The sequence below is a fragment of the Bemisia tabaci genome, chromosome 7, assembly GCF_918797505.1.
Source record: "Bemisia tabaci chromosome 7, PGI_BMITA_v3".
NCBI classification, from domain to species: Eukaryota; Metazoa; Arthropoda; class Insecta; order Hemiptera; family Aleyrodidae; genus Bemisia; species Bemisia tabaci.
In genome coordinates, this window is record NC_092799.1 from 1,974,486 (window position 1) to 2,000,657 (window position 26,172).

Consider the following 26,172-nt stretch of genomic DNA (forward strand, 5'->3'; position numbering starts at 1 on the left):
GTTAGGCTCCAATATATAATCTCGCGGAGTCATCGTTTTTCAACCCATGATTTTAAAATGTTTGCACATCCTGTATGGATTATTCTCATTTTAATTGATGAAAAAAAATATGTATTAAAGGAAATATATAATGTGTGTTTTGTAAATATGGTGGTTCCGTATCAAACTTAATGATTTCCAAATCACACGAATTTCTACACAATTTCTTTATAGCCTTCTTATAGCCGGCCTTTTATAGCCGATGGCGATAAAGTGTAAAGCCCGGCGACAGGACCTATAGCCCGGCTATATGATTTGCTCCGCTTTCTACAGCCAGCTATACGATTTTCTATTGCCTTCTTTAGGCGGCTATGAGAATTCATATGGTATTTTGAAACGCAGCTCCTATCGCCAATTTTTACCAGGGTTCTGGAAAGATCAAGTAGATTGTATTTTGCAAAAAGGAACCAAGAGCATTTCAATACCAGTAAGATCGTGCAAATTCTTTTACCTTACAAATATAAACTGATTGTCAAGACAAGTTTTATCTTTACTCCCAATAAGCGATAAATTCAAGATGAAAGTTACCGTTGTCAATTTAATTTTTTTCATGATTTTAGAAATTTTGTTGCAACCACGTAATTGCACAACCCTAGGAGCATTGAAATACTCTTGGTCCCTTTTTGCAAAATGCAATCCAAGTATAAACCAAAGCTATAGAAGTGATGGCAATGTCTAGACCGCTTGATACGACTATATCAAAGTGCCTGTAGCCGTTTTGGCCTAACTCGCCAGACGAAGGCAAGTCTCTCTGTGATTATTTTCGCTCAAATTTGTGGCAGGTCAAGGATTGCGCGAATGTCCCTTGATAGATTGTGCGAAAAATGATCAAAGGATTGCGCGAAAAAGTGGCAAGGATTGCGTGAAGAAAAAAGGTCAAGGTTTGCGCGAAAAGACGTCATATTTTTTTTTTTTTTTTTTGGGGGGGGGGAATTAAACATTATAATTGACAACATTGCTTATACCTTCTTAACAATTTTTATGGCGAGAGGGACCGGTGATGTTGATGATATTGTGCTTTGGGTTGACAGAAAGTTCCCAAACTTTGCTTCCATACTGAAGGTTCCGCAATCCTTGACTCTCAACTTTGTCTAATTTTCCTCCTTTCGCGGAATCCTATGGTAGTCAAATTTGCTATCATAATGCAGTCCTTTTTTCTCAAAAACGGTTACACGCGAGCGGTGTAATTTTTTTATTTTTTTTTTCTTCACAATATGAGCGAGGTTATGCCTGTGCGCTGGGGCTGGGTAAATAACAGGTGAAACGTTGATGGAAGGAGGGGCGGCGGGGGTAGGCGGCGCGGCGCGGGGCCTAACAGAAGACGTCATCATCAAAACGTCGCCCTTAAAATCGGGAAAATGGCAAAATGCTACGGCCATTTAATCAATAATAGAAGCGAACACTCGCATTTCTCACCAGCCGGGCTGTTTCGCTCTTTAGCCTTTCAAGTTCCGGCTAGCGGTCCGACCGCTCGACCGCGACACCTCTTTCGCGATCCTTCGTGTCATTATCCGCGACCGCCACTCCCACACCCGCGCTAATCAGCCCCCCGATTTCCCGACACGATTCAATTAGAGCCGCAATCCAGCTTCTAATCACTATGTGCAAGCGGAACTTAAAATGTAAGTGTTTTACATTTATATCGTAGAACTCCAGGCTGCTCTTTTATTTTTCTTCTTCTTATTTAGAGCCGCAATCCAGCTTTTAATCATTATGTGCAAGCGCCCCTCAAAATGTAAGTGTTTTACATTTATATCGTAGACCTCCAGGCTGCTCTTTTATTTTTCTTCTTCCTATTTAGAGCCGCAATCTAGCTTCTAATCATCATGTGCAAGCGGCCCTTAAAATGTAAGTGTTACACATTCAAATTGTGGAAATTCAGGCTGCTCTGATTTCAGCTAAACACGGGTAAATTTTTTCTCTCCCAATAACTCAAAGTTAAGGAAAATATCTGAAAATACAAGAGTTGATCCGAACGTCATTTTTATAGTAATGAATTCAAAGGAGGAAAAACGCTTCAATCCTTAAGTCTCGGGTTCAACCTCACCCGAGTGATTCGAATTTTGGTTTTTTTCTTTCAATCCTTGTCTCCTATGAAAAAAATTGTAGATTCGAGAGACTATAGTCATTCATGGCTCACGGGTTCAATTTTTCCTCAACTTCTTTCAAGTTGCAAGGCTTTCAATCTGCGTAGTTTTATTGCACACCGGTGAACACATTGTTCCATCGACGTCAATCGAATTTCGTTTCAGTGGTAGGAGATCCAGCGTTGTGCGATGTGCGAGAGATGTTCTCAAGAACAATTTAAATTTACACCTCTCCAACCAAATTGGTTCTCAAGAGTGAACCTATCTTCCTGAACAATACAATTCGGTTTAACTCCAACATATGTTATCATTCATGGGAGAAAGAGGTGTCATGCACAATGAAAATCAAAACATCTGTGCTCTCAAAACAAACTTATACCAGGGAGTATGAATCTACTGGAAAAAGACACAATGGACCACTAGACAAGGTAGGAATTTAAGCATTCTGATACATGTATTTTAACCAGAATTTCACGTAGAACACGATTCGCGCAACGAAAATTACTGAAACCAACTCCTAACGAAGCTATTAACATTTTTATTTCACATTGGTTACGAGGACTTTGAACTGCCCGCTCTCAAGGAACTCAAAGCTCTACGTGAATCAAATCGCGCACTACAACGGTTTCAGCAATCTTCTCAATCGAACAATGTTCAGCTCCTACCATGTGTTGTTCAAACTCTAAGCAATTTGCTATAGCTGAGCCAAAGCGTCAAGATTGAGGTTGCCAGATTTTTATATCGCAGAGACTGTCATGATAACGTTTAGCGCGCGATGTGAATCACGTAGAGCATTGAGTTTTCATGAGCGGGTGATTTGAATTCACGCACCAAGAATCATTAATATATTCGCAAGGAGTTAATTGCGGTAATTTTTGATGTGCGCATCGTGCTCTACATGAAATTTTAGTCACGAAGCATGTGTCAGAATGCTGAAATTCGTACCTTGTCTAGTGGTCCATTATACAGCTTCGTGCGCTGATTGAGCCAATAGTCAATCTAAGAATGTATAAGTAGATATTTGTCTATTTAACACACGCCTTACATTTTGCCGTAGAGGCAACACACCTACCCAGGAACAAGAATAGTACTCTATCCTAAAAATATAAATTTACATCTTTTTTACTTGGACAGGTCTGCTAAATATTCAGTACTTTGGCATTTTTCAAGAAAATTGCAGCTTGATAAATTTTTCTGCAACTCAGAAATCATTTCCTGACGAATAAACGAGTACTCATAATGAGTCGTTCATACTTAAACTCTCCGATTGGAGCTTATGCTTCATGCTTTGTATAATAGGTATTTTACTTAAATTTTATATTCAACGGCAAGCTACCTTCTCATCGTGCATTTTTTTTTCATGCAAAACTTAGAATTCAAATAACTCAATAAACTCTTCGCTTTGATTTTAGACTATACCTTTTTGAAATGGTGCAATGTTCTATTGACTTCGGCAAGTCAAACATCAGGTAATGCACTGTGGTGGGAAGACTGATTCGAGTCTGTGCCATGTTGTATACCGCACGCAAGGAATGACGCAAGCAACAGTCATTCCGGCAAATATTCATAATGAAAAAATATGAACCAAGCCTCAAAACAGATTGGACAGATATTTTGAGGTGAAATTCGTAAAAACCTGGCCAGAAAATTATCTGTGCAGTCACGTTTGCAAAATCCTAAATGGTAAAATGGATAATGTGCTTCACCCACGGATTGTTCGGATTAATTTTTTGTCAGCTTAAATGGGCAAAAAACGTCACTGGCACAAAAGAGGGAAAACGTCACAGACGCGCATATAAGGACACCGTAATGGGCACACAGTGCGAAAAAGTTATTAAAAGCAAATGTAAAAGTACGCGGGGATTCCAAATTAAACGCTGTGGAAATTTTCCACAGCGTATGTGCCTCCTCGAGAAATATTTTATTTAAACATGTTGGTAGCGGTATTTAAAATCTCTATAAAATAAGAGTCATCTCTATACCGTGCATTACAGTTCATTACGACTATATCAGTACCATTTGTTTTCATTTCTCTGTCGGCCTTGGTCTTGGAATAATTCTGATTTGCTTTGCCGAGTACTTCGTCACTTGTCCTTTATATTTACTTGTAATTATGGGTTAGCATGTTATAATTTGGTAATGTAGTTTGTGTGCTCACAGTATTATTTGGACCGCGTTAAACAGAAAGGCCACATCGGCTATTGCCAAATTTAATCGGGCACTTTAATTTTTTCATGAAAACGGTTGTGCGGATTTTTGTGCAAATTTCTATAAATTTTCTCCATGATACAAAGCAAATTCCTTTAAATTTTCAAAGGAATCCGCACAAACGTCCTCTCGTAGAAAATCAAATTCCCCTGTTAAATTTGGCAATAGCTGATGTGGCTTGGTTCCTTTCTGTTTAACGCGGTCCATTTATCGTCGTTATTATGTGCTTGTTGTAGTATGTAATTTTAGTGTATTTTTAGTGTGTTTGTAGTTTTTTTTAGTGCTCTCGAAGATGGGGTAATACCGAAAGGCCTCGAGCGTATGTACAAATTTAACTAAAATAACTGTAATGCACGGTATAAAGGTGACTCTTACTTTTTAGAGAAAGATTTTAAGTTGCGGAAATGATCAATGTAACTCTATTATCGTCTCAACAAGGAAACAGTTTGAAGATTTTCATTATGACAACTAATTTCAACACATTAACTTTATTACAAAAGTTATGTAGTGCCACAAAATTTGTGCCGCGTTTACTTATTACAACGGCTCACGAGTCACGAATATTGTTCCTCAAACATCGCGTGACGTGGAAATGTGCCTGTGGCGTGTGTGTCATGCAGGAGATAAAAGCTTGCCCTTTTTCAATCTTCCGCTCGTAAAACTTCTCTGCTATTTCAATAAGCTTCTCCGAAAGTTCTCATCACTAAAACTTACAAAGCTCCTTAAAATTTTGACAAATCATCAAAGAACCAAGTTTTCTCCTCGTAAATAGATAATAGTTGCATCAAGAAATCGTTTCAATAACGAACGAATTCAAGGACCTACAGATTGATCTAGGAAAAAGGGAATTCAGTTCCAGTTGACATAATTCTCCGTGAAAAAAAAAATTATTTTGAAATCATTAACTTTTAAGAGCAAACAACTTTTGACGGATGCAAATAAATTCGCATTTTTCCATGCAGTTTCATATCGACGGTGAAACAACCAGACCACGAATCTCGTGAGTGGTGTTTAAAAATCTGCCTCTCTCATTTTATTTTTTTTAAAAGAGACCAGATCAATATCATTCTTTGGAATTTTCACAGAGTTTTCTCTGAATTAATAGGAAAAACCACGGAAGTTTTCGAGAACTGACGTAGAGTAGTTTTCCATTTGGAAAATAAAATATGACAGGAAGTCTGCAAGTTGGAAACCGAGATACGTGGTCTCGTAGTTTCACCGTGGATGTATACTTTAGGAAGCTTCTTTTGTAAAACCCTAGGGAAACTTCTTACATGTACCACTTTTTTTTACCGTTTTTCTGCATGTCGCAGGCAGTCAGCAATCGCCGGCAATTTGCAAGCTCCGCACTGGTCAATTCATCAAATTGCAATTACAATAACATCGATATAGTAAGGTTTCTTTAGCGAAAAATTCAAGGCACGACCTCAGCTTGGAACGCCTTCAAATCCAGCGATACTCTCCGCTTTGCCGCGGAGTTAGTTTAGTTGCTTAACCAAACCAAACCCAACGCAGCTTCTTGATTACATTTCACGAACTCCCGAGTGTGCCAGCGGGTACCATACATTCAAGAAGAAGGGGATAACGTATATTGGAATTCAAAGCATAATAATTACTACTTTCTGTATCGGTTTTTCACTTAAAATTTTTTTATTTTGTTGATTCAACACGAACATATTGCAATTTGTCGGTTACTTGCCGACGACTTACACAAATATAGTGGATAGAATAATTTTTTTTTAAATTTGACCCTTTTGTTCCAGAAATTGCCTTTACTGTAGGCAGCAAAGCATGTAGGCTGGAACATTCAGATGAAGTCCTTCAGTGACCTAAAAACCGCATTGAAAGCCGACTTTCATCAAATTGTCGCTAAAAAGGTATTGGGCTTTATTCTCATTAATTTTTACATCGCGCCGACCGCTTTTTAAGTATAAAAAACCTTGTGAAGCAATTGCTTTTTTTTACCTTCAATAGAACTTTGCTCGTCACGGTATCATTACCACGAAACAATAAAAAATTTACATTTTTCATGCATAAGCTGAGAGTATGTCTCAGACAGTCAGAAATTGCAGGCAATTTCTAGTCTGCATGCGTGTTAACTCGTCATAATTAATCAATGGCATCGAAATGGTAAAGATTTCATTGACAAAGAACTGCACAAGCACGAACTCAGCTTAGAGCGCCTTCAATTCTGGCGATACTCTCCGCTTTGTCTGACAATTAGTTTAGCTGCCTTTCCGAGCCGAGTTTGCCAAACGCACTTGCGAGCGTGGCTCCTACTCGTGTCATGCACACGAGAAGAAGTTGTAGTCGTTTGAATTTCAAGCATAATGTGGACCACATTTTGCATTAAGGAACTACTATTTCTGGCTCATTTTAGAAGGAGCATATGTGCCATTGGTTTCCCTGTGCAAGAGGGTGCTATTATGGAAGAGCCAAAGATTTTCCAGTTCCTTCTTGCAAAATGTAATCCATATGTCTATTATGTTCCTTTACTTGTGAATTTTTACATTTTTTTTATTCACACCTCATCACTCAAACAGATTGCAATTTACAAGCGCTTGCCAAATGCCTGCGAAATGATGTAAAACGGTGCAGGATCACCCTAGTATCCAAAATAGATTTGTGCAATAATTTCATCGTTTTCCTTACAAAAGGACGTAACCACATTTTAATGTTGCCAAATTTCTCCTCGCAAATCGCATTTTCACCAGGAGAATCTTGGGCATTTCAAAGTAAAAATTTCGTTGATTTTTCCTCTGAGCTCCTGCAAAAATCAGACAAATTTTGGAAACAAATTGCACTTGCACAGTCTCGTGTCAAATTGAATTGTTTGAATCAATTTTGCAATTTTGGAAAGTAGTTACGTTCCTTCGTCCGAGAAACGATGTCTCGGCAATTGGACATATTTCTATCAAACGGAACTATGTGCATTATGACGTGAGCCCTGTTATGCACATATTCTTATGGGTCTCAGGGCTCATGTCTTAATACACATAGTTCCGTTTGATAGAAATACATTCAATTCTGTTCTTCTATCCTTTCAATCCGTTATTATGATCGACTCTGAGAGGATACCAATTAAGTCGATAAATATTGATAATGTTGATGTGTATCCACGATGACAATATATATCGATAATGTTGATATATCTCAATACTCTCGATAGATATCGCGATAGCGGCGATAAATATCGATTTTTTACTTATAATCAAGTGGTAGAAACCCACAACTATATCAACTCGCACGAGTTGCCCCCGCTATCACACGTGTCGTGCATGAGTACGATTTATACAGCTTTTGGTGGGCAATCGAACCTGATGTATTGAGGTATCAAGACACGCACGCAGCACAGTCTGGACTGATGAACTTGCAAATCGACATGTCCTCATGGCGAATTCTTCATCAATCTTTACGCGTTGAATGGCTGTCATATTCCTAATGATGATATTTGTCCTAGTCGTGTTGGCTGCCTTGCATTGATTTTAAAGTTCTTCAATTGTTATCCTTTTCCGTTCTTTTTCACGCCAAATTGTCTACAGCTTTCGGCTTGTTAATTCGAGGAAATACTCAGCAATGGGAGTAATGAATTTTTGGTTGCACGTGTTCGTGGGATGAAGGCATGTAATAAGGGGGGCAAATCGTAACTGCTCTGAGCAGCCTGGGTACCACGAAGAGAAAACACAATTTCCATCTTACAAAATTTCGGATTTCTCATGTTGCCAGATAAGCACTATATTCTGAAAAGGAAATTATGTAGGTGATGTTTACTGCCCTAAAACAATAAAACTTCTTCTTGACTGGAAGACCAGCTCCTCGGAATCTCTCAAGCTAAGACCATGTATAGCTATCTATTTATATCTCCATATATCCATTCATTCATCTATTCATACATCTATTACTGTCATCTTTTCATCCATCTATCGGACGCTTTTATGCTCAGAGAAAATATATATTGAAGTGAATTAAGGCATACAAGACGAAGTAATTACATACAATTTGCTTGCCTCCGAGTTTCCTTTTGACATAAATAAGTCGTATTGTAGGAACATTCATCAATCTATCAATTTAATAATTTATCGATCTATCCATCTATGTATTCATCTATTAAGTCATTTCTCTACATTCCCCTATATACCATCCACTATCCATTCACTGCATCCATTTGTATTTATTTGTCTACTCGTCTAAGTGTCAATCGATTCATCTATTTACTCATACCGCCGTGCCAAGGAAAAACTCCGTATGAACACTCGAGAGTTTTCAAATTTTCACCAATACAATGTTTATTTTTAAAGAGAATTTTCTTTTGAAATTTTCAGATAATATAGATTTGATCGTGAATAAAATTTTCTGGGAAATTGGAGGAAAAATATTAACAGATTTCCTTAAAAATTCGTTATTCATTTGAGTTTGGCAACGTTAGAAGGCTCATAAGGCGGTCTTCCTTAAAACAGCAGTATATCTGTCTATCAAACTCTCATTGTATATAAAGACGCTGAAATTCGAAAATCACGTATCTCGGTTTGTGACGTTGCGGGTTTCTTGCCACATTTAATTTTTTAAATGGAGAACCACTCGACGTAACACTCCCGTGATTATTCTGCTCTGTGTAAAGCAAATCATGAAAAAAACTTCAAGGATTAATGTTGCTTTGTTCATCTTTAAAAGAAAAATCTAACAAAATATAGGTCTCGGGTTTTTTCTTCGATATTTTTTAATTTTTAATTTATTTTCCGACTGAAAATGACTCAGTTTTGAGTCGGAAAGTCTCGGGTTTTTTATCGTTGTATTTAAGCCTGTTTCCCGTTTTCCCCCTTGTTTTCCCCTATTTACCATTTTCTCGGACTGCGTCGTAAAAATTATCTCTTTTTTTTAATTTACTTTAGTGTAAGGTTCCGACTGGGGAAATGTAAACAATTATTAAAGTTACAAAGCTAAAAGTGTACAAAAGTAACAACTGACTAGTTACTTTATACAATAATTTGAAAGAGTAAGATAGGAACAAAATAACAGATATTATTATTTTCAGGATGAAAAATCTTAAAATCGATTTTTATTCCATCTGCATATCAGAAATACAGAATTAATTGACTGCACTGATGTGCTATTAACCGATAAGAGTTGTGTAAAAAAATTCAATAAAATCATCCATAAAAAACAAAATATCCGCTACTATTTTTAAACACCGCAAACGAGATACGTGGTTTGGGAGTTGCACCATCGATACTGCCGTGCTAAGGAAGAACGCCGTAAGAACATTCGAGAGTTGCCAAATTTCCTCGAATAAAATGTTTACTTTTGAGGAGAGTTGTGAATATTTTTCGATATTTATCGACTTCATTTTTATCCTCCCAGAATCGATCATATATAACGGATTGAAAGGATAGAAGAACAGAATTGCCGAGACATAGCTCCTCGGACGAAGGAACGGTACACCATTCCAAAATTGCAAAATTGATTCAAACAGTTCAAATTTTTACGAGACTGTAAGCGTGCAATTTTTTCCAAAATTTGTTTGATTTTTGGAAGAGCTCAGAGGAAAAATCAACGAAACTTTTATTTCGAAATGCCGAAGATTCTCCCGGTGAAAATGCGATTTGCGAGAGGAAATTTGGCAATATTAAAATATGGTTACACCCTTTCGTGAGAAAAACGATGAAATTATTGCACAAATCTATTTTGGATACTAGGGTGATCTTGCACCGTTTTACACCATTTCGCAGGAATTTAGCAATCGCCGGTAAATTGTTATCAGTTTGATTGATTGATGATTTGTGAATAAAATAATGTAAAAATTCAGAAGTAAAGAAACATGGTAGACATATTATGCTTGAAATTCAAACGACTGGAACTTCTTCTTGTGTACATGGCACGAGTACGGCCGTGCTAAGGAAGAACACCGTATGAAGTTAGTTACCGAGAGTTGCCAAATTTCCTTCAATAAAATGTTTATTTTTGAGGAGAGTTATGAATATTTTCCCTTGAAATTATCCTGGAACTTAGGTGAAATTGAAACAACAATATCTGAAAAATTAGAAAGAAAATATTCATAAGTGTACCAGGAAATTCGTGTGTTATAAATGGAAAACAGGCAACGCCTGAAGGTTCATACGGCGTTTTTCCTTAGCACGGCAGGATAAGTCATCAATCACGTTTCTCCCGTGAAAACTCTCGGGCGCATGGATGACTCGGACTCAATGGTGGGCTCTTTGACCCTGCGTTAAGTTGAAAAAAGCTTTCGAGGCTTCGGAGAAGAAAGCGAGCGTAAATCGTAAAGGTGACAGTTGGTACCGCTCGGCACGGGTATCCACCCGGTATCCCATTCACCCACTCACCCACTGCACTGCGAGAAGAAAACTGAAAAGAGAAAACGAATATCGATCACCCTCCCTCCCGCCCGCGCCGCGGCGCCTCGAGCATGCACATCCGAAAGCCCGAGGCTGTGCTTTCTCTAACCGGAACTAATTACGAAATTGATGATTACTATCCGATCCCTGGCCCATAGGCCGATCCCCGATCCTCGATTCCTTTTCATGTCTCGAGCCCATAAACCCGGCTCAGTCCACCGTTCCCGCTCGCAGAAATCCCTGTGTGTCCCGGCTCATAAGTCTCCCCCTGCAGAATGGATTTCCTTGTAAATCAGTCGCCCCATCGCCGCTTTTTTGTCCGACCCGTGAAGGCTCCTCAGTGACATAACAAAACCATCCCTAACTCCACTTAACTCCCGTAACTCCGTAACTCCCGGAGAGCGAGTGTCCTTTCACGTCGTCTCGGCTCCTTTTCTTCGGGAACGTTTCGATTAAAGTAAAGAATCAGTGGTCCACCCCCCCCCCCCGCACCCCCTCCCGGTGTGTTTTTCAATCCAACTGTTATCGCGGTCCGTCTACCCTGATGTGAACCTCTCCGTTCAGCTGTAACCAGCGAAATTCAATAATCCACCCCTCGCTCGATAGTTTTTAATTTTTGGAATTTTTTTCAAAATCAATTCCTGGAACCCTGATCAACTGTTAATAGTGCGGTTTTGAGGGTTTTAAGGGCTTTTGAAGGATAAGATCCTAGACAAGGTCTGAAAAGGACTTGAAAAAAAAAATTATAGTTTTTCTCTTTAAAATTTTACATGGCGAACTATTCACACATCAAAGCGTTTGGAAATCAACTCCTGAACGTGTGGCGAACACGTGTTTTTAGCACGGATCAAAAGGAAGTTAAACGAAATTCGTATTTTCGCCATCTGACGAATGTTCTGGTTCATAAGTTGATTTTCAGAATTTTCATTCTAGGATCCGTTTTCATCGTGAAATTGTCAGGAGAAAACATGTGTGTGGTCCTTCAATTCATATCTTGTCTGGAAACTTATCCTGTCATACGAACTCTGTTTTGGTCCTTTCCGTGTACGGGACACGTCCGGGAAAATTAAGGGAAAAGGGCATCAAAAAAGAGTAAGTTGATCATTGTCGGAAAAGTGACGAAGAGTTGCCTTTTTTTTCATTCTGTCATTCTTGTGTGCAATCTGACCGCCGAGGGGATTCGAAGTCTCAGAGATATACATTTTTTATAATTTTTTTCTAAATTTTTTGCAATGATGAACTTTATCATGGTTCGAACATTATTTATAAAATCTTTCGGACGATATTGAACTTAGGAACTTTACATCTCGATAGATTTCATGATCTTTGCCTCAATCCGTGAGATTCAACCCCCACCAAAACACGATTTTATCTCAGAATTATCTGATCTGAAACTCCTTACATCTCCTGATTTCCTGTATGATCATCTTCGGTGCTTCATTACGAGAATACTCCATAGTTAACAAATTTTAGTTGGACAATTCAGACCTGAGTCGCAAAGACGCATTCATGTTTAGTAGAAGAACGGAAGTGATGCGTTGAATTACATCGAAACCATCTGTCAAAAAATTTGCTTCGACTCTGGAACATTAAGTGACAGAGATTCCACTGCTAGTTTTCGTCGCTCCCTGATAAACATATCAGAAACCATGCTTTGCTATGAATCCAGCAAATCAGGTAGGACAACTTCTTTAAGGTGTGGTCATGATCATAGCTTTCAGTTCGGATTTCATTGATTTGTAGCTCATTCAAGTAGAAAAGTATAGGTAATTCATTGAATACAACAAGGTGGAGAAATGGTGCTGTGTCCACACCATTTCGCGGGGAAACAAGGCCAAGAAATTCCAAAAATTCAAATTAGAGTCAAAATTAAATGTTTTGAACTCTAATGCGCACCAGTGCGAAACTGAGGGGGGAGAGTGTTCAGCTCAGGCAGTTTGCATTGGGTTTGCTCCCCCCTCAGTTTCGTACTGGTGCGCATTAGAGTTCAAAACATTTAATTTTGACTCTAATTTGAATTTTTGGAATTTCTTGGCCTTGTTTACCCGCGAAATGGTGTGGACCCAGCACTATTTCTCCACCTTGTTACATACAGTTCGGGCCACTTCTTAGTGTTTTTTTTTTTTTTCTTTTTTTTCATTCATTGAATACCTACATATTAAGTTTTAATGCGTTTTTTTCGGATGGATATTATGTCCTTGAGTCAATGTTCTTTTATGCCATATCAGAAACATGATATTTAAGCATGTGAACTCGCCTTCAGTTTCACGCGATACTCCGCGTCATACACCACTCAAGTGAAGATATGTCGCAGGCAAATAGTCAAATATTTTTACTGAAACTTAAATTGGAATTCTAATTATTTTGCTCATATTAGAATAAACCATTTATTGCTATTGTAGGTAAGAATGATATGATAATATTGCATTCTAAGATGGTAATAGTTTATTCCTAGTTTTTGAATTGCAATCATCTCGAAAATTTCAGTATGCCATACGTATAGTATAGAATTTTTCAAAATGTGTGCTTTCAATATAAATTAGTATCTATTCAGAGGACAATGCAGTACTATTTCTTAGATTTGATGAGTTCTTACTTTTACAACACATGGAAAACTCGAGAGTTCATCAAAAAGATACACAACTGCTTAAACTATCACAATTTGACTATACGCTTAGGCACTCAGAAAAATATGCCAGATTTAATTATTTGCCTACGCCATACAAACACATAATTCAGTTCAGAGTTTTGTAACAACCTCCACACTTGACTTTTCCTTGAATGCTCATGAACAAAATACGTAATATCGACAACTTTTGACGTTAATTCATCCGATTTTTCTCAGGTGCTCAAGTATGCCAACAGTTACCAGCTAGAGTCGAAAAATAAATTCTGCCCAGAGAAAGTCGAGCGGATTTTGCACGAGGTTGTGGCGGAATCGGTGACGGTCGACACGAGGTATGACGCCGTCGAGTCCCCCAAGATGGCGCTCAAGCTTTCCGCGGATCTTAGAGAACGCGTCAAAGACCTTCAGTTCGACAGGTAAACTATACTATGAGGCTCCTTCCCAGTGTTCGAAACTCACATTGGAGTTTCAGGAGCCATGTGGCGCATCAAGGTCGATTTTTAGAGGCAATGGAGATGTTGCATGTGTGAGAGATTTGCGATTTGACCATTGATTCTTATGTAAAAGTTCGCGAGAAACACGATGGTGCCATTGGTTTTCTCTGAAATCATCTCCCAAGCTTCAAAAAGCTCTCATAGTGAGGCCAAAATGGAGGGGATATCCCACCCTACCCTGAGAGCCCACCTCTACATCAAGACAAACTCTCCATGCAAAGATAGGGAGCGAATACATTAGCAGTGATGCCGTGTTTTCAGTTTTAGAGTCCCCAAATGAAGTGGCAGCCCTGTCGATGTATTTGCTCCCTATCTTTGCAGGGAGAGTTTGTCTTGATGTAGAGGTGGACTCTCAGGATAGCGTGGGATATCCCCTCCATTTTGGTCTCAACTTGAGAGCTTTTTTTGAGTTTGAAAGTTGATTTCAGAAAAAGCCAGTGGCACCATCGTGTTTCTCGCGAACTTTTACTTATGAATCAACAGTCAAATCGTAAATTCCTCACACATGCAACATCTCCATTAAAGATTTTTTAGGGGCCAAATTGACTTTTTGTCGATATATCATGACGCATTTAGGGACAAGTCAGACGCAAGATGTTTTAGTTACAGAACTAGTAGCTGTTACTTGGGGGAAATTTCGAAAGATCGAGAACACACCAACTCGGCAACTCGTATGCATCTATTTCTACTTGGTTCTTTACAATGTCCCGAAGTACCGATCCTTTGGCACCAGAAAACTTATTCTGAAAGTAACTTCTTCGCCTGCCGCGCAGTTTTTTGTTTCCTGAGCATATTATTTTTTCCGAGTTGGTGTGTTTTCGAACTTACTAATTCAATTGCAAAATGAAGTCTCCATTTTATCAGTTATTATCAGGAGAATTATGATCGATTTTTGGTTAAACAACTTGCTCATGAATAGGCGAAACAAAGCGCTGATCTCCAAATATAGATTTTGCCTCCCTCCATTATATTGCTTAATTTTAGGTGCGGGGTATTTCAAATTAGATTGTTGGAATTTTAAAGAAAATTTCATTTTTCAAAATTTGGTGATTACTGCAATCGTCAGTAACTTGGATAGTAGATTAGTCTGAGTATCAGATGTGCATCTTACTCTTATTTCTTTTCCACAGGTACAAATTGGTATGCGTCATCCAGATTTCAGAGAAGGCGGGTCAAGGTTTGTTGACGTTGTCGCAAGCTCTCTGGGACGAAAATCGAGACTCCTATGCCCTGTTCACTTTTGAAAATTACCACCTTACCATCTCAGCTGCTGTTTATGCGTTATATTGTGAATAGATTTGGACCTCTCTGCTTATATTAACATATATTAAATTATTCAGAGCGCGATAACGCGGTACGTTCCACCACGCACCGTCGAGAGGCGCTCGATTTGCATCAAAGATTTAAAAAAAAAATGTAAAAAAATAAAAAAAATAAAACTTCGTATGGCTGTGCAAATGCAAAAAATAAACACTAGACACGGAAAAAAATTAAATTTCGATTTAGCATTTAAACTGTTATACAAAAGTCCGTCAAGTTTCGAATGTTGATTTTACAATACACGGAAGAAATTAAACTGCTGCTTAACAACTCAATTCCCAAAAGAAGTGACTTCAATGTTTCAACGTAGATTTTACAACAAAAAAATGCTACTTTAACCACCCCCGTGGTTAAATTAGCTTACAATAGTGTTTATAGTATCAATTTTTTTTGTAAAATCTGCGTTGAATCATTGCAGTCACTTTTTTTAGAAATTGAATTGTTAAATCAGCAGTTTAATTTTTTCCGTGTACAAAAACGGTAACTCAACGTTCGGATTTGTTCATTTTACCGTGGGCGTAAATATCATTTTTTAAAATGGAAAATCAGCATTTGAAATTTGCCAGAATTTTTTTTAACAACATAAATACTGAATCAACATATAATTTTTCTCCGTGAAGCTCAGAAACGAAGTTGACATTTTATGCATTGAAACGCAAACAAATGCGTTGAACCAGTACTAAGCTTAAAACAACCTATCGTCAAAATAGCTGTTTCCCTTATAGTGCAATGATACGTGACACCTCATAACGGAAGCCGAAAATGTGGACGCATTTGAGTCAAAAGGCACTATATCAATTCTGACATGAACCCTAAGATCCATAATAATACTTGCATTACACGGCGCATGTCACATTGTGCACAGCTCTTCTTGATTTTAATAGAAGTACAAATCACGCCCGAATCGTTGACTTCTACTAACTTGAGTTAAATTTAGGCGTTAAATACTGAAAAGTTAGACAGGAAAGCAATTATTGTAAATTTGTAATGTAATAAAAAGTTTTCAAAGTATATGTTCCCTGCTATTCCAAATCCACAAATACTCGCATATTTCTCTTTAGACATTACGACACTTCATTTTGGCAAGCACAATAATCCATGATCATGTCTCGATTGGCTATTCAACTCCGCATAAATACTGAAAAATTCTTGAAAAATGATGTTTCCCCTCTGATTGTAAGTAGCAGTCGCTAAGTTGGTATCACGAGCATTTGAAGGGGTTTCCTAGTGTACGACAATGATAACCAAATGAAACAGGGGATTTTTCCCACAATTTTTGTTTTTTCATTCTTGAACAGTATCAATTTTGCATTTGAACGAAGAACTACATACCTCGGAAGTTTAATTTTCTAATAATGTCTAATTTTGTCAATTTTAAATTGGGGAATGACCGTATTATTGTGTTACTTTCGGTTAATATAGGAGGTAAATCACGTCAAACTAACCAAAATTTTAAGTTCATTTAGGTGCAGTTCGCGTTTCGCGCTAAAAAAGATGACAAACCCGAGAAACAACAGCTTTATTCCCAAGACTGATAGGAATCGATCAAAAAGGGAAGAGATGGGACTTGTTGAGTGCTGTCGATCAAATTTAAGAGACGATTCCACTTGTTGATCAACAAAAATCTCCAGGAGAGTGCGATATACTCTTTTGATACTCGATCCTTGATTTTTGTTGATCAAAAAGTAAAAGTACTGCTTCAATTTGATAGCAGCACTGAAAAATTGCATCTCATTTCCCATTTTGGTCGTGGAAACATACCTAACCGAGAGCATATCTCAGTAGGTTCTACTTTCCGAATTATGATGGATGTCCGTATTTCACCGACTGAAGTGCGAAACCACGTATCACCATTGCGGTGTTTCAAAATTTCCGTTCTTATTTCATCTCTTCCTTGCGAAACAATCCAATTTTACGACTTTAAATTTTGAACCAAATCTTCTGCTTTCGAATACGAAAAATCATGGAGAATTTAAGTTTCATGTTGACCAGCTTCTCGAAATAAAGATACAATTTCTAAGGAAGTCTGCAACGTCGCAAATGAGGACATGTCGTCTCTCATTTTGCCCAAAAATACGTATGTACAAAATTGAAAGCATTATGACTTTCCTCTCTCAACTTATATTCGTCTGTAACGATAAACAATGGGACGCGTTTGCTACGGCGCCTTGATACAACTATACAACCACGACGGATGTCCGTATTACGTTCAAAAAATTGAAGGCGTTTTGAATCCCTGCTCATACTGCCTGTAGTTGATTCGATCGACCGACGCGTTGGTCGACGGTGAGGGGGACTTGATGCAACTATTTAAACTTCATGGATGTCCGTATCGCACCGACTGAAGTGCGAAACCACGTATCTCCATTGCGGTGTTTCAAAATTTCCGTTCTTATTTCTTCTCTTCCTTGAAAAACAATCCAATATTACGACTTTAAATTTTGAACCAAATCGTCTGCTTTCGAATACGAAAAATCGTGGAGAATTTAAGTTTCATGTTGACCAGCTTCTCGAAATAAAGATACAATTTCTAAGGAAGTCTGCAACGTCGCAAATGAAGACATGTCGTCTCTCATTTTGCCCAAAAATATGTATGTACAAAATTGACTTGATGCCCTACTTTTTTGTTATTTTGTTTCCCTCGGAAGTTGTTGGGGCGTTTGAATAGTCTGAAAAAAGAGGGAAGCCATAAAAGACTTTGCAATTGAGGCGGAAGGATCTGCGTGGGGTGCGTGTGGAGGTGGAATACGAGGATGTCTTCGAGTTGGGAACAGTCATAGAGAAAAAAAAGGAGGTGTTTGCATCTTGAGGATTTGTACCCACCTACGTCATCAATGTAAACAAGACGCTCGTTGAGGGTTATGTTGACGCTGTAAAAACGGACCATAATGTCCGATTTTTTTACTTAAATCAACCCTTTATTTAATTTCAAGCACTTTTTATAGAATGACTTTTTCCCTTAAATTACACCATTTCCAAGAAAATCGACAGGATAAAAACGTCGCTGTACCCAATGACGTCATCAAAGCTATAGATACTCTATGAAAAATTCCAAGATGCCCGAAATGCAAACACCTCCTTTTTTTTCTCTATGGGGAACAGTGGCGAGGCGTGCTTTGCGATATATCGATTGATCTGCCATTTAAACCTATGGAAAAGGATCGATTAACAGGGCTCGCAGCAAGCATCTTAATAGTCGAATCTTTACCACGGATTCAAATGGGGAAATATCGAAAATCGATCATTCACTCCAGGCACATGACGGAAGGAAAGAAAAATTTGGTTAAAAAGGAAAAGCTCTTGTCACACGATTCAGATGGGACCTTCAAAATGAATGATCGGTGCAGCTGTCATGGAACCGCTGAGCAAAATTTTTATTTAAATCAAGAGGAGAATCTTTATTGAATTTTTCCGCAAAATAATGGACCATGGGATTCGGCAGGAAATTATGCACCACGCAACTGTTTTCCGTCGAGAATTCGCACGTACAAAACGGTGCGTTAACATACGCAAAAATCCGAATTCCATTTTTGGATAAAGAGTCCACAGAGTAAATATAATCAAGATTAAAAAAGTATTTTCGGAATCATGGAGTTGATGATTATGAGAAAAGCTAATCTGGAAGTACAGCCATGGCTAAAGTTCGAAACCATGTATCTCCGTTTGTGACATTGCAGACTTCCCGTCATACTTGACTGCTTTCTTCGAAAACTTGTCAACGTAATTTCTCGAAAGATTCCTTGGTTTTTCCTTTTATGTCAGCGGAATGATCTCGGTCAATATAATAATCGGTCAATTCCAAGCGAACTTACTTGGTTTCGGCCCGATCGGCAAACCTTAGATTTTGATGCCAAAAATTTAGTCCATGTAACCCCTGTCGATTTTTCTAGATTTGGGACTGAGATAAACATTTCGAGATTTCAGTCGCATCATACGTAATCGGAGGCGTAGAATCAATTCCGCACGGCCCCGACTCTCGGCGAGACTTCCTGCGCCGAGAAACGGTCAAAAACTGGTCGAAAAAGAACTTTTCTGACCACTTTTTGACTCTTTCTCTGAAGCGTTTTCAGCGGATAGCTCGAAGCGAGGGACTCGCGGGGCTTTTCCCACTGGAAAATTGCACTCAGCGGGTCAATTCCAAGCGAACTTACTTGGTGTCGGCCCGATCGGCAAACTTTCGATTTTTCGTAAAAATTTAGTCTATGTAACACCTGTCGATTTTCTCGACTTGGGACTGAGAAAAAAATTTCGAAATTTCAGTCGCATCCTATGGAGTTGGAGGCGTAAATCGATTCCGCACGGTCCCGACTGTCGGCGAGGCTTCTTGAGCCGAGAAACAATCAAAAACTAGTAAAAAACAAGCTTTTCTGACAACTTTTTGACTCTTTCTCTGGAGCGTCTTAAGCGAATCGCTCGAATCGAGGGACTCGCGGAGCTTTTCCGACTGGAAAACAGCGGCTACGCATGAGAAAAAGTCCCGGATTTAGTTAATTTTTTGAATGGCTGACATAATTTGGAAGAAAATGGCAAATGAATATGCTGGGTTTGCTCAAATATTGAGAAACCTCGGATCTCGGAACTTTGGAACGCTTCGGAACTTGGCTGATCGCGGCGAGCCGGATCGTGCGTTGACGGGTGCGCCGTGTAAACGTGAATGGGCGCGATGTTCACGATGCTGTGTCTTCATCAATTTTTAAGCAAACCTAGCATATGTTGACACCATTTTCTTTCAAATTATGCCAGGTATTCAAAACATTAAGTAAATCCGGGACTTTTTCTCATGCGTAGCCGCTACATCCAAAAAACCGCAAAAAGGCCTTTTCAGGCAATTTTTTAAAAATGGCGGAAAAAGCTCACCAGATACGCGGTAGGACACTTCAGATTCGGATTCGGAGACCCAAAAAACATAAAGTAAGCCTAAAGAATTGCTGTGTACCCGAAATTCCGATTTGGTTCTAATTTCAGCTTTTTGAACATATTTTGTTACCACATTGGATTGCATTATATTGTTGATTTGAGTTCCCTTTAATATTTAGTTTAATTACTCCTGCTTCTTAATATTTCATTATTCTGCAAAAATTATCCATTTGCGAAATACAATCCTGGCTTTAGCGCCAATAAACTACGGCCTTAACGGTCAAAACTGCAGTAGCGGCACAGGAAAACCGAGAAGCCACGCGGAGACGCTGCTTCAATATTCAGCTTCCATCGCCTTCCTAAGGCGCAGGCATACAACTATTTGAACTCTCCGGAACGCGTGAGGTATCACGCCTCAAGTGAAGGCGTTTTTGAATCCTTTACATTTACATGACGAGATTTTCCAAATTGTTTTGCATTATATTTTAGATTTGAGTATCCTTTATTATTCAGTTATATTACTCCTGCTTCTTAATTTTTAATTATTCTGCAAAAATAATCAATTTGCGAAATACAAACCTGGCTTTAGCCCTCTTAAACTACTGCTTAAACGGTCGAAACTGCAGTAGCGGCACAGGAAAACCGAGAAACCAAGCGGTGACGCTATAGTCCAGGCGCCTGGTAAGTCCACCTGGAATGTTGGGTACACAGCGATTTTTTAGGCCTACTTTATGTTCATTGGGTCGCTGAATCCAAATCTGAAGTTTCATACCGCGTATCTGGTGAGCATTTTCCGCCATATTTAAAAATTGCCCAAAAAGGCCTTTTATGCGGTATTTTTTATACAGCCGCTACGAATGAGAAAAAGTCCCGGATTTAGTTAATGTTTTGAACAGCTGACATAATTTGGAAGATAATGGTGTCAACATATGCTAGGTTTGCTTAAAAATTGAGGAAGATACAGCATCTTGAACATCGCGCCCATTCACGTTTACGCGGCGCACCTGTAAACGCACGATCCGGCTCGCCGCCGTCAGCCAAGTTCCGAAGCGTTCCAAAGTTCCGAGATCCGAGGTTCCTCAATTTTTGAGCAAACCCAGCATATGCATATGCCATTTTCTTTCAAATTATGTCAGCTATTCAAAACATTAACTAAACCCGGTACTTTTTCTCATTCGTAGCCGCTGTATAAAAAAAACCGCAAAAAAGGCATTTTTATTCAATTTTTTCAATATGGCGGAAAATGCTCACCAGATAAGCGGTAGGAAACTTCAGATTCGGATTCAGCGACCCAATAAACATGAAGTAGGCCTAAAAAATCGCTGTGTACCCAACATTCCAGGTGGACTTACCAGGCGCCTGGACTATAGCGTCACCGCTTGGTTTCTCGGTTTTCCTGTGCCGCTACTGCAGTTTCGACCGTTTAAGCAGTAGTTTAAGAGGGCTAAAGCCAGGTTTGTATTTCGCAAATTGATTATTTTTGCAGAATAATTAAAAATTAAGAAGCAGGAGTAATATAACTGAATAATAAAGGATACTCAAATCTAAAATATAATACAAAACAATTTGGAAAATCTCGTCATGTAAATGCAAAGGATTCAAAAACGCCTTCAATTGAGGCGTGATACCTCACGCGTTCCGGAGAGTTCAAATAGTTGTATGCCTGCGCCTTAGGAAGGCGATGGAAGCTGAATATTGAAGTAGCGTCTCCGCGTGGTTTCTCGGTTTTCCTGTGACGCTACTAATAAAGGATACTCAAATCTAAAATATAATGCAAAACAATTTGGAAAATCTCGTCATGTAAATACAGAAGATTCGAAAACGGCGTATTAATAAGTGGAGACCTAGAGCTGCCTACAGGTTTACGCATTGTCTATTGGATTTATGAAAGTCTTTGGGGCGACACAAATGAGATGATTGTTTGGAGTCGTGCTCTCGGCAGGTGTATGGCCTATACGACGAAATTGAAGGCGGATCTTAGATGGACGATAACTACTGCCGAAAGGTTTACGCACTATTTATTTTCTTGTATTGTGGTCTCTAACTATGATTCTAACTTGTTTCTGACTATGATTCGTAGATAACTGGATGAGGAAATAAGAATGGAAACTGCAATTGGCATGACTCAGAAAGAGATTTATTTCTAACATTTGCTCGTTAATAAATATATCAGTGAGTGTTTAGTTTAAAAAGTAATGGTTGCAAAAATTCAACCGAGGTCGATTTGGATTTATCAAATTTTAACTAAAAACAAATTGCAATCTTTAAAAAAAAATATACTTAACTATAAACAGAAGTACACAACACCTTAGCATGTTCACTAGCCTTGATTTCATCTCCATCAATGATTTGACAGAGTTTCAAAATTGAAAGAATACTTAATAACTTACTTTTTACAAAATTAAACATCTAGAATCCCCGATTCCTTATTCACGTAGTACCTTGAAAGTAAAAAAAAAAGTCGAAGATCTTTCTGTGATCGAAAATAATTCTAAAAATGCAGAGAATCATATATCGTATAAACATTGAAGGTAACTTTATATATAACACAATCAAAAGTACGTAATTTACAGTTTTGACAAATCAAACAGTATCTAAAAACATCATCAATTCTAAACTTGGACCTTTGTAATACTTTACATGCACCAGTTCGGTGATCGTTTGCGTTAGAAAATCTGTAGTCCTAACGGATTACCCATTCAATATATATTTTTGTTTCACATCATTAATGAACTTAATATATTTTTAATGCATCCATCATAAAAGTATAATACACTAAATTTGGCTGTTAGTATTCGGCTAAGAGTGAAAAAAGATAATTGGATTAAAGTTTGCCGTAGAAAACCAAAATCATTTTAATGTTGTTTCTGAAACTTTTTTAAATACTATGACTGGGGTAGGCCAAAAAATGAAAATTACAAGGCCATGCTAAAATTCAATGGACTTATTTCTGGATGTAGAACCCATTTTAATTTTTCGGTTAAGTTTCACTCCGTTCTCATCCTGCAAATCTCAAAAAATTGATCAATTTTGATGACTTTTGCAGAAAATTTTTTTCAGAATGCACGGAGTCCAGCAGGTCAGATCGGAATAAAATCAGACCAAGTACGGTCAAACGCGAAGCTAAAAACCTGGCTGAAAGATGAGCCCCTTCCGCCTATCTCACCGACTCGGTGAATTTTTTAAGAACTTGGTTTCATGTGAAATGTTCGCTTCGTCGAAGATAGTACACCGACCGATCTTCACCATCAACATTTTAGACTCTCTTTACGGATCCTGTCTCCCTGCGACGTTTTCCTCCCATACCTTTTTTCAAGAACACTACATCCCTCAGCGCTTGAGCTTCAAAACATCTCGTCAAACAATCATCAATTTTGCGACTCGAAAGGTCGTACCTTCATCGAAATACTTTCTCCCTTATGCAAAGGCTCCGATTCCACAGTTTTAATTTATTAAGGTAGGTTCTGTACCTGCAATAAGGTTAACAGAAATATTGTCCCATTACTTTAGAGGCAAGGATATATATTTTGGAGGCTTCACTTTAACACTGTGTGAAAATATTCACAGCGACATCTCTGGGTGATGTAAGTGGATTATGGTAACAATATTGCCGCAATCATCGCCAATATTGTCTCCATAGCATAAATTACCTACAGGCTGATTATTGAGATTGATAGACAAAGCTAAAGACAAAGAAGCCAAGGGCACAATAGAGCAATCCTATTGGTTGAAACGGGTGGTTGTTGTAGGCTAATGGGGAGAATGATGGACCAACTATAAGATCTTCCGTGAGTTGCCGTTAGTTAGTTTACGATACTCACCTCTTCTGTCCGCACCGCAACTGTCTCTACCAATAAGATTGGTCTTTCTTCTCTTTTTCTTCCTTTGGGTATCCCTCTATCTATCCATTTCAAAAATCAAACCTCAGAGGTGAATACCATGATGATTAATTTGGCAAAAATTGACCTTCAAAATCGATGCAACATTTTTCGGAAAAGTTGTTTCCTGTTATTTCGTATGAGTGTCATTTCAACATATTTTTAATACTGCCTAAGCTTAGGAATATTGAGGGAAACGTTAAAAAACATTACTTTACTTGTGCAATCCAGTTGCAACCATTGGGCAAAGAAGTACAGCCTGAGGAAATTCATTAGTTTTTGTGCTACTCACGGAATGCAAAAGAGAATTCTCTGTTAGAACAGACATACCACAAGCTACATATCGACGGTGAAACTACCAAACCACGTATCTCGTTTGCGGTGTTTAAAAATCTACGCTCGCATTTTATTTTTTTGAAGTAGACCAAATCAATATCATTCCTTGAAATTTTCACAGAATTTTCTCCGCACGAAGAGGAAAAATCACAGAAATTTTCGAGACTGGACGTTAAGTAGTTTTTCATTTAAAAAATAAAGTATGACAGGAAGTCTGCGACGTCGCAAACCGAGATACGTGGTTTGGTAGTTTCACCGTCGATATCCGAGATTCGATTGGATATCTTGGGTTGCAGCAGGCTGATCATTGATTTTGATAGACAAAGCGGTAGACAAAGAGGAGGTAAATGATTGAATAATTAACGGAATTGACGAGGCACATTAGACTTAGTCCATCATTCTGTCACTTAACCAATTAGTCTGGAAGAACACCCCATTCAACCAATGGGATCACGGCAAATTCACTATACTCTCTTCGTCTTTAGCTTTGTTTATCGATTTCAATGGACCACTAGACAAGGTACGAATTTAAGCATTCTGATACATGTTTCTTGACAAGAATTTCACGTAGAACACGATTCGCGCCACGAAAATTACCGAAATCAACTCCTAACAAAGATATTAACGTTTTTATTTCACATTGGTTACGAGGAATTTGAACTGCCCGCTCATAAGAAACTCAAAGCTCTACGTGAGTCAAATCGTGCTCTGCAACGGTTTCAGCAAGATTCTCAATCGAGCAATGTTCATTTTCCACCATGTGTTGTTCAAACTAAAAACAACTTGCTATACCTAGCTGAGCCAAAGCGTCAAGATTGAGGTTGCCAGATTTTTATATCGCAGAGACTGTTAAAATAACGTTTAGCGCGCGATGTGAGTCACATAGAGCATTGAGTTTTCATGAGCGGGAGGTTTGAATTCACGCATCAAGAATCATTAAATATCTTCGTAAGGAGTTGATTTCGGTAATTTTCGTTGTGCGCATCGTGTTCTACGTGAAATTTCGGTTGTGAAACGTGTATCAGAATTCTGAAATTCGTGCCTTGTCTACTGGTCCATTATCAGCTTACACTGATAATGTTTTCAAGTTGACAGGACTGTGTTCCTCCAGTTTGAATCCATTATAAATAATCGATTATGGCAAGACTGCTTGTTTTCATTGACATCGATTGTTTTACCTACGTTTAAATTGACGGAATTAAATGCTGCCAACTTGCGAAAATCACTTATTCGTTGAAATTATTTTTAAAAAAATGAAAAATTCAGGGATGGTTGATCCAGTCCATACAAAATTGACGTCCAATCTCTCCGACTAATAAGAGCCGTAGTCATCATACAAGTCAGCGATCCGTGATCCAGCGGGCCAGCCGTGTTTGTGGCGGTTTTCTGTTAACAGAGAAATCTTGAATTAAAATCCAGCACTTCATTGAAATACAGGGGATTGTACAACATGATTAGATCTGTAAAGTAAGCCATTTTCTCGAACAGAGCTCGTCTACTTTTTCGTGCACTTTCGCACAGTCGACGGGTAAAATTGTTACTAGTGTAGTAAATATTATGTAGACATAGGATACACTCATGTATAATGAGTTTCTTCATTGAAAAGTTTTTTTTTAAAAAAAAAAAAAATTAGAGGGTGAAATAGATCTCGCCCGCTTGCTTTACATTTGATTAACTGTTCATAGCAGAAAAACAAAACAGAAACATGGCAGGCGAACATTTACGTATTTACCTAGAGACATTAACACTTTGTAATTATGAATAATAAATACATTCCCTAGCAGTTTAGGGGAAATATCACTGAATGATGCAAACCATAGAATGTTTACCGAAGTACAGATTATATGGACGTATTTCTACCAAACGGAACTATGTGTATTAGGACATGAGCCCTGAGACCCATAGGAATATATGCATAACAGGGCGCACTTCATAATGCACATAGTTCCGTTTGGCAGACATACGTCCATATGTAGC

General features: G+C 38.3%; 1 protein-coding gene across 3 annotated transcripts; it reads left to right on the forward strand.

Moving 5' to 3' along the window:
• Positions 1-1,449: 1,449 nt before the first annotated feature.
• LOC109039677 (dynein light chain Tctex-type protein 2) lies at positions 1,450-16,135 on the forward strand. Of its 3 annotated transcripts, none has more exons than XM_019055271.2 (4): positions 1,450-1,661; positions 6,098-6,211; positions 13,530-13,726; positions 14,935-16,135. In XM_019055271.2, exons 2-4 carry the CDS (start codon positions 6,146-6,148, stop codon positions 15,098-15,100), a joined length of 429 nt encoding a protein of 142 aa, XP_018910816.1. In that variant the 5' UTR covers positions 1,450-1,661; positions 6,098-6,145; the 3' UTR covers positions 15,101-16,135. The 3 variants fall into 3 exon arrangements, with proteins under 3 accessions (XP_018910816.1, XP_018910817.1, XP_018910819.1); XM_019055272.2 differs by lacking the exon at positions 1,450-1,661 and adding an exon at positions 1,755-1,887; XM_019055274.2 differs by lacking the exons at positions 1,450-1,661; positions 6,098-6,211 and adding an exon at positions 10,884-12,361.
• Positions 16,136-26,172: the final 10,037 nt, after the last annotated feature.